The 10,507-nt window shown below is 31.1% G+C and overlaps 1 protein-coding gene across 1 annotated transcript in view; it reads right to left on the bottom strand.

Moving 5' to 3' along the window:
• Positions 1–2,102: 2,102 nt before the first annotated feature.
• The window catches only part of LOC133190656 (uncharacterized), a 50,068-nt gene continuing 41,663 nt past the window's right edge, over positions 2,103–10,507 (bottom strand). Inside the window, exons 9-10 of the mRNA XM_061326348.1 lie at positions 5,339–5,506; positions 2,103–2,404 (exon numbers count right to left, since the gene is read on the bottom strand). Coding sequence (XP_061182332.1) covers positions 2,103–2,404; positions 5,339–5,506 — 470 coding nt within the window. The remainder of the gene's footprint in view (positions 2,405–5,338; positions 5,507–10,507) is intronic.

Below are 10,507 nucleotides of genomic sequence, written 5' to 3' on the forward strand. Positions count from 1 at the left end.
TTATATAAGGTTGTCGTTAAAATTTCTGTAACATTGTTCCACCTTTTATCTGTCCGATATTTAGAACTGACAATTAATTGCATCAACCTAGGTTTTACAGGTATAAATGTTCAATATATGATTACAGTAACCCAAATGATCCCTTTAAATGTAGCAAGCGTCATGTTTTCTTTGTGTTCATATTCTTTAGTTATCAGACATTGCATTTATAATTTATGACTAGATTGTGTGTTCAAGGCTAGAAGTAAACAAGAAGGGTTTTGAAGTTATAAGGCATATAGTTTAAAAGAAATAAGATATATATATATATATATATATATATATATATATATATATATATATATATATATATATATATATATATATACCTTTGCTGTGTTTTTTTACTAAGCCGACTGTGAAATTGATTTGAATGTCATTTTCGTGTATACTCAGGCGTAGAAATATGCACGGAGAAACTCGCTCTAAAATGACGTCACAATGAGCTACGGAGACGTTAATAAAAATGTAACGATATAGGGCAGGAATAATTCAAACTTCGTGCTTTTGAACACATAAAATGTCAATATAAGGAATGTTTTAAAGTTTAGTGTAAATTATTGGTGTGTAAATCACACAAACTTGCAGTAGGCATATCATGAAATATGCCTACATGACAAATCTGTGTGATTTACATACCAATAACTCGCACAAAACTTAAAAACATTCCTTAAGTAAAGCACTTATCATTTGTGATTAATTTAGACCAAAATAGGTCAAATATTGAATCAAAAGAAAAGAAAATAAAGTGATGGAGAGGGAGAAAAAATAAATCGAAGAGACTTTTTCTTCTTCAACAAATGGATTACTAGTACTTTATCTCAGAGGGTAACGTGAAAATTCAAAGGTTATATAACCTTAGTTCCATCCTGAGGCTTGCACTCTGTATTCGTGGGACAAGGTTATCACATATTTTACAGAAGGATAATAATTTACACAGTTTGCACCAACAGGTCCAGGAAGAAAAATTATCAAATAAATAAATGAAACTAAATAAGTCCTACTCAGATACCAGAATGCTGGACCAAGGGGACATATTCATTGTATTTTACAATTCCCATTGCTCAGTATACCCATGCAAATAGTTTGCCTGCTTAGTATGCATAATTTTCAATATATGACCAGCTTATCTCCTTCCTAAGCCAGAATGCTGGGTTCATGACTTTCAAATTTGGGGTTGAATTCTCTTTATACTCAGGCAAACAGTTGCCTTCTAGATGTGCAGAAATATAGAAAAAATTCAAAGTATTGCATGAAAAGAGATATTTTTGGTCTCATCCCTCATATAATCTTGATGACCATATAATACAGCCTTTTCATTTCTATTCCCCGTTATATTAACTTTACGTAATTATGCTAAAACGCCTTTCCACTTTGCATTCTTTCGAATTATAAAGCCGTGTTTTCTGTGAGTTATTTCACCTTTTTGATGCAATTACGCCTAATCAGAATTAGTTTCAATGATTCTAATAGGCTTCCGGAATTCCACTCTAAAACAATCAGGTTATACATTGTAGTTCATTGTACTATCATACCATCATTTTCCGATCAGTCCTTTCAAGATAAATTAAAATTCCTTTTTCGCTCTATTCAGTCATTGTACTTTGTACTCACCGAAGAATAATATTTCATTCCCGCATTTATAGATTTAGATTCCATTCTACATTCACTAGTAATAAATAAAATGATTGAAATGTGATCCGTAAATCAATTCCCCCTCTCTCCCTCCTGAGCATGGACACCTTTGGAGACTCGTACGTACTGAGGTATTTTATTCCATGATATGCAATTTTCTTCCAACGTAGGCAAATAATGACCCCATGTATACCATTATAGAAAAAAGTTCAAGAGGAGAATAAAATGTTTTTCTAAGTTTCCAGTTCCCGACACCCCCTTGAAACATAAATTATTTGATTAAGGAAACTTTATTTTAAAAAGTTGTGAACATCACACTAACGACAATAAAGGATAATTGAAAACAATAGGTCACCTGAAAATTGAAATCTCAAAACGTGTTTGCGTTTAAAATTAATAAGAATAAAACTTTAAAAAATATATCCGTATTAGTGTCTAGTTAGAATATATCTGACGTTTCTTAAAAACATAGAAATGTGTTCTTTCAAAATCATGAAGTCAAACACAATAATGACTGCAAATACCATGGTGATCATGACGATACCTAACGATCCAATCGACTGAGACGAGGGACGATTGTCCTTTACGCTGATCTTTTTCCTGATGTTGGACGACAGTTGTTTTACATTAATAAAAAGCTCTTTCTTCATCTCTTCTATTACTTTTGCTAGTTCTTCATTTGTGTAGTTCTTTGGCTTGTGTACTCTGTCACACGGACACCGGCAATTAGCTGCAATGCAAAGACGTAAAAATCAAAATGTAATATTTTTGGTGATGTCTTCATTTTTGTGTTTGTAAATACTACTTACATGTTATTTAGATATGCAATAAGCTTAAAATTTTGCTAGTGGTTCTTGAAAAGATTGTTTAATTCCCTATCCCATTTTAAACGTATCTGAAATATCTCCAATATGAAAGGCACTTGCTCATTCATTCAGGCTGTAATGGGAAACTTTGTATGTTTCAATTTATCTAAAATTTCTGTAGTTTACAGTGAGGAAAACAAGAATAACATTTCTCAGGTTTGACAAGAGGCTCTTGCGTAGAACGAGTTTCTCAGGCTATGACCACTTTGAACCCCCCCCCCCCCCCCCCCGAACTGATCTGGGCTTATATTACAAAACTTTTACAGTTTCGTTAATGCTTTACAATCATTACAACAATCTCGCTAGTTCTCTCCTAGAAGTTAAGCAGTAAATATGCTAAAGAACACATATTATATATTTCAAATATGACCAACCTAGTCCCATCCTGAGGTCTGATTCCTGGCTACGGGGGCCATGAATTATATAATTTATACACTTTGCCTGCTAAATATCCATTAGTAAAGGAAATTTAGAAAATATAATGCATTTTTAATGTGACAAATTTATTTTCATAATTTGGTACAGGGCTCATTGCTTATTATAGACATGTCAACAGGGTGAATGCTGGAGTAAAGAAGATTTTTGGAGATTGCATTAATTTGTTGTTTTGTAAGAAAAATTTGGTGTATTTTCTGTCTTACAAATGCAAAAAATTAAAGATTCCAAGTAGAGTTTATAGATTATTTGTGACCCGTTATCATTTCTGTCTATCTTTAATACGGCACCTATATGGAATTCAAATCATTTATTTGAAATTAATGAAGCCATTAATTTAATTTAAAGAAAAAAGTGGAAAAGCTATATTTTTTTTTCAAAAGTGCCTAATAATAATAATAATAATCTGTTTTCTGAATTACGTTACAGTGATTTTCGTTACATTGTATCTAGGGCCGATTTTTTCTGTCAACGATTAGTATTTAATATACTAGTACATGTATGTCTTTCATCCAATTTTTTTCATCAGAGGTTGACATACAGATATCTATCGATGTTTTTTTTTTCATTATTAGGTATGAAAAGTAATTGGACATTTTTAAATGGCCATTGACACAACTTGACTGAATTTGGGAGAACTTCTTGTCAGAACACCAGGTCTTCTCACGACGTGAGCGTGACATTTGACCTTTAATCTCAATTAAAATTCGATAAATATCAAATGTCATTTGTTAATTGACTGCGAGGATTTCAACTGCAGGCATGATCAATGTTTTATTTTCTTCAAAATAAAGGAAATATGGACCAAATGAACTTGGTACTTCAATCAATTTATACCTCATGTACTGCTCGTCACATGACTTTTAAGAATTTATTCTGTTCTATTTGAACTGAAAAATTAAATAAAACCAAACTCTTCAGGTGTCAAAAATTTAGCATTTGTTGCAACTTCCGTTACGTGAGTTGAAACATGTGTTTCTTAGAATGTTCTATTATCTCCCTCTTCAAAATCATACATGCAATGAATGTGGTAGATTCATATACAAAAATGTTATCACATTACTGCGGTAGTTTTGTAAGGAAAAAATGCCAGGACACCTAGCAAATGTGTACGAGGATTGTTCGAAAAGTTCGCGGACGGTGTCAATTTTCTAATAATATATTTTAGAAATTCAAGATCACCACATTATTACATGTAAAACATTTATTTTGTTGAAGTGTGACGTTTCACTCCATATGATGAAATGAAATTCATGTCACATAATTTTAAAATTAAAATGTTTTCTTACCATTGAACAAATTAACAGGATAGAACACACACACACACACACACACACACACACACACACAAAACAATAATGAATTTCTCAGAAATACTCTCCCCGTACATTTAACACACAGTCTGGCCAAATATCCACCTATTACACTATATCACTTGGCATTTAGTTTTAGCTCACCTGAGCTGAAAGCTCAAGTGAACTTTCCTGTTCACCTGTTGTCTGGCCGTCTGTCTGTCTGTCTGTTCGTCTGTAAACTCTCTACATTTTCGGCTTCTTCTCGAGAACAACTAAGCCAATTTTAACATAAAGCATCCTCGGATGGCGAGAATTTTAGATTATTCAAATGAAGGGCCAAGTCCAAGACCTATTCCAAGGGGATATAATCAAAAGAAAGCAAAAATAGGATTGGCAATTAAAAAAGTCTTCTTCTAAGGAAAAACTGGGCTACAAGGGATGAAACATATATAAAAGATGCTTGAGGTAATGTAGACTCTAGATTGTTCAAATCATGCCCCCCATCATTGTGGCCCATGGGCCTCTTTTTTACCTCATGTTTAACAATCATTTCAGTGGCATATCTTCGTTTGTCAGTATTTTTATTTATTTGTTTAACGTATAACTCTATGATCTGCTTTCACAAAATTCACAAAAAGTAAAGCATCCAACTCTTTCATGACGTTATCGATTCTTTTGATAAGATTTTTTACCAATAATCTGTTTCCTGATAGACAGTATATAGCCTGATATACAGCGTCTATACCACTCAAACACCGCCTGTGACATTAAAACACAAATCACAGCTCAGATTTATTAAAAGTTGACTACATACATTATAAGTTTGCATTGTTTGTAAACTACTGAATTTTGACCTGCTACCTGATTCCATTTTCGTAGTTTTAAAGTTTGAATTAGTTTGAAATATATCAAGACATATTAGAAATTTTAAATTTAAACCGTTCTAATTCATTGTTAAAACATGTCTATATTATGCATGAAGTTTAGTGAAAACGATAAGACAAATGTCCGCAACTTTTCGAAATCCGTCGTATATTTAGATCAATAATCATTGTTGTAAAACTTTACCTGATTTACATTGCGCACCACTGGTTGCCCCAAGATGTCTAGTAGTGAAGTTTTTTGGACATGGAAAACAACTAACATTGCTTCCACTGATGTTTTTGAAAAAACCAAGTTTACAGGGATCGCATTTCTCTGTACTTTCGTTATACTCTCTTCCCTCTGAACACACCTCTAGAAACACAATCAAATTTATCATTGAAACATTTCCTGGCATATGTTTCATACATGAAGCTGAAAATAAGGGATGTCAATGTGTATTGGAGTACTCGACTATTATTCGGTCATAAAAATAACTAGTATTAATTGTAACGGGGACCGTTACAGATGTTCCCCAAACGCTCCCCAACTTCCTTTTGATGTCTTATTCCCTGTAAGCTTCATTAAATAAGGCAATCAAGTATATTGGGTTTTTTTACGCATTACACGCGCGCGCACAGGCATGCATGTACAAAATGACCATGTCAACTTGTCTACACTTTTAATACATCTTTATATTCAAATTTCATTAAAAGATAAGAAAAAATCGGCTATATTAAGTATATCTGTCATTTTTCGCATTGCACGCACGCGCACGTGCATGCATGTCCATGATGACCGTGTCATCTTGTCAACACTATTAATATATCTACATATTTTGGGTATCAAATCATTTCATTAAAAAGTATAAAAGTTACAGCTATATCAAGTATATTGGTCATTTTAGCATTGCATGCGCGCGCACTTGCATGCATATGCATGTTGACAATGTCGTCTTGTCTACATTTATAATATGTCTATATATTCTGAGTATCAAAGCATTACATCAAAAAATGTAAAAGTTATGGCTATATCAAATATATTGGTCATTTTACTCATTGCACGCGCACGCACGTGCATGCAAATGCATGCATGTGCGCGCTGATCATGTTATCTTGTCTACACTTCTAATATATATTTATATTCTGAGTTTCAAAGCAATTCATCAAAAAATATAAAAGTTAATCATATATCATTTGTATAGGTTATTTCAATCATTGCGCATGCGCACACGTGCATGAATGTGCATTCTGACCATGTCATCCTGTCTACACTATTGATATATCCTGATATCCTGAGTGTCAAAGCATTTTATCAAAAGATATGAAAGTTATGGCTATATCAAGTATATTTGTCATTTTACTCATTGCACGCGCACGCACGTGCACGCATGTGTGCACTAATCAAGTCCTCTTGTCTACACTTCTAATATATATTTATATTCTGAGTGTCAAAGCAATTCATCAAAAAATGTACAAGTTAAGTCTAAATCAATTGTATTAGTTTTTTCAATCAATGCGCATGCGCACACGTGAATGCATGTGCATTCTGACCATGTCATTTTGTCTACACTATTAATATATCCTTATATTCTGAGTATCAAAGTATTTCATCAAAAGATATGAAAGTTATGGCTATATCAAGTATATTGGTCATTTTACTCATTGCACGCGCACGCACGTGCATGCGCGCAAAATGACCTTCGTTCCGCAAATCTACATAACATTCCTATTAACCCTAAAAAGGTTTCAACTCAATCGCATGTGTAGTTTCGGAGATCACTCACGGACAAAAAAGTACCCAGGAAGAAAAATAATAATAACTAGATCCGATCTCGTTGCGAGCAACGAGTGGGTCTTCCGTCCGATATCGATGAGATGTGATTTTGATTGTTAAAACAAGGACTATCACTGTATTTTAAAAGATGGAGAACATCATACAATGTGTTTTGAAATCACTCAAAGGTCAAATAGAGTGAGATTTAAACGATTTAAATTTTTCAAAAAATTTAAATTAAATCCAAATGTTAAAACAAGGACTATCTCTGTATTTTAGGAGATGGAGAACATCATACAATGTGTTTTGAAATCTTTCAAAGGTCAAATAGAGTGAAATTTAAATGATTTAAATTTTTCAAAAAATTTAAATTGAATCCAAATGTAAAAACAAGGACTATCTGTGTATTTTGAAAGATGGAGAACATCATACAATGTGTTTTGAAATCACTGAAAGATTAAATAGAGTGAGATTTAAACGATTTAAATTTTTCAAAAATTTAAATTGAATCCAAATGGTAAATCAAGTACTATCTCTACATTTTGAAAGATGCAGAACATCATACAATGTGTTTTGAAATCTCTCAAAGGTCAAATAGAGTGGAATTTAAACGATTTAAATTTTTCAAAAAATTCAAATTGAATCCAAATTTTGAAAAAAGGACTATCTCTGTATTTTGAAAGATGGAGAACATCATACAATGTTGTTTGAAATCTCTGAAAGGTCAAATAGAGTGAGATTTAAAGGAATTAAATTTTTCAAAAAATTTAAATTGAATCCAAAAGTTAAAATAATGACTATCTCTGTATTTTGAAAGATGGAGAACATCATACAATGTGTTTTGAAATCTTTTAAAGGTCAAAAAGAGTAAGATTTAAACACTTTAAATTTTTCAAAAAAATTAAATTGAATTCAAATGGTAAAACAAGGACTATTTCTATATCTTGAAAGATGGAGAACATCATATGATGTGTTTTGAAATCTCTCAAAGGTCAAATAGAGTGAAATTAAAACGATTTAAATTTTTCAAAAAATTTAAATTGAATCCAAACGTTAAAACAAGGACTATCTGTAGATTTTGAGAGATGGAGAACATCATACAATGTGTTTTGAAATCTCTCAAAGGTCAAATAGAGTGAGATTTAAACGATTTAAATTTTTCAAAAATTTAAATTGCTTCCAAATGTTAAAACAAAGACTGTCTCTGTATTTTAAAAGATGGAGAACATCATACAATGTGTTTTGAAACCTCTCAAAGGTCAATTAGAGTGAGATTTAAACGATTTAAATTTTTCAAAAATTTGAATTGAATCCAAATGGTAAAATCAAGGACTATCTCTACATTTTGAAAGATGGAGAACATCATACAATGTGTTTTGAAATCTCTCAAAGGTCAAATAGAGTGGAATTTAAACGATTTGAATTTTTCAAAAAATTCAAATTGAATCCAAATTTTGAAAAAAGGACTATCTCTGTATTTTGAAAGATGGAGAACATCATACAATATTGTTTGAAATCTCTGAAAGGTCAAATAGAGTGAGATTTAAAGGAATTAAATTTTTCAAAAAATTTAAATTGCTTCCAAAAGTTAAAATAAGGACTATCTCTGTATTTTGAAAGATGGAGAACATCATACAATGGGTTTTGAAATCTTTTAAAGGTCAAATAGAGTAAGATTTAAACACTTTAAATTTTTCAAAAAATTTAATTTGAATTCAAATGGTAAAACAAGGACTTTTTCTATATCTTGAAAGATGGAGAATATCATATGATGTGTTTTGAAATCTCTCAAAGGTCAAATAGAGTGAAATTTAAACGATTTAAATTTTTCAAAAAATTTTAATTGAATCCAAACGTTAAAACAAGGACTATCTGTATATTTTGAGAGATGGAGAACATCATACAACGTGTTTTGAAATCTCTCAAAGGTCAAATAGAGTGAGATTTAAACGATTTAAATTTTTCAAAAAATTTAAATTGCTTCCAAATGTTAAAACAAGGACTGTCTCTGTGTTTTGAAAGATGGAGAACATCGTACAATGTGTTTTGGAACCTCTCAAAGGTCAATTACAGTGAGATTTAAACGATTTAATTTTTTCAAAAAATTTAAATTGCAATGAAATATTAAATAAAAGCCAACTTCCATATTTTGAAGGAAGAGAACATCATTTGTTGCGTTTTTAGGTTTGTGGAAGGAATTTAAATTTTTTGAAAAATTTAAATCGTTTAAATTTCACCCTATTTGACCTTTGAGAGATTTTAAAACACATTGTATGATGTTCTCCATCTTTCAAAATACAGAGATAGTCTTTGTATTAACATTTGGATTCAATTTAAATTTTTTGAAAAATTTAAATCGTTTAAATTTCACTCTATTTGACCTTTGAGAGATTTCAAAACACATTGTTTGATGTTCTCCATCTCTCAAAATATAGAGATAGTCCTTGTTTTAACGTTTGGATTCAATTTAAATTTTTTGAAAAATTTAAATCGTTTAAATTTCACTCTATTTGACCTTTGAGAGATTTCAAAACACATCATATGATGTTCTCCATCTTTCAAGATATAGAAATAGTCCTTGTTTTAACATTTGAATTCAATTTAAATTTTTTGAAAAATTTAAATCGTTTAAATTTCACTCTATTTGACCTTTGAGAGATTTCAACCTTATTGCATGATGTTCTCCATCTTTGGGAGCAGTTTTGAATTTTTTTTTTCAAAAAAAAATTTAAATCGTTTAAATTTCACTCTTTTTGACCTCCAATAGACTCCAAATCACTCTCATTCATGTTCTCATGTTTTAGATGCCCTTGATTTCATATTTTAAGTCTTTTAAATTATTCTAAATTTGAAAATTTTTGAAGTTTTAAATGCTGCAATAAAAATTCATCAAGTAGGGGCTCACTGCTTTAAACATTAGAGGATATATCAAAATCTTACGATTTTAAAGGTATTAAAATTTGAAATTATAGTATTCAAACCTTTCAATGATTTAAATTGAATACACAATTTTTCATAATCACAGGTACATTATGAAATCACTATTTCAGACTTAATTGAATGTCCTTGCTTTCTTCTAGGTCACTGTGTATTAAACGTCGCTGAAGAAAATCAATAACTTATACATGGGCCGTCAAAATTCTCTAACACACCTGAGCTCATATTTTCTTTAAAATTGCACCTAAAATCAAAACAAATATACTGTAGGAAAGATCACAGGAAGACCTATCAGACGGTGTAAAAAGTTTTAAAATCGGTCAAGAATTAAAAGAGTAAAGATTTTTAAAAAAGAAATAAAAGGATATCCGCCAAAGATCAAAGAGTACGGTCATCAACAAGTGTCCTTGATAATGAGTTTGACATGTCCTGTCAAAAAAAAGCAAACATACCTGAGCTCATATTTTCTTTATTAGTGCACTTACAAACAAAAGAAATATATTGTTGGAAAGGTCTCGTAAAGATCTATTTGATGGTGTATAAAGTTCTAAAATCGGTCAAGAAATAAAAAAGTAATGCTTTTTAAAAGAAATCAAAGGATATCTGCCAAAGATCAAAGAGTACGGTCATACGCAAGTGTCCTTGACAATGATTTTGACATGT

The sequence above is a fragment of the Saccostrea echinata genome, unplaced genomic scaffold, assembly GCF_033153115.1.
Source record: "Saccostrea echinata isolate AGI-Se365-2 ecotype Australia unplaced genomic scaffold, CSIRO_AGI_Sech_v1 ptg000022l, whole genome shotgun sequence".
Taxonomy (NCBI): Eukaryota; Metazoa; Mollusca; class Bivalvia; order Ostreida; family Ostreidae; genus Saccostrea; species Saccostrea echinata.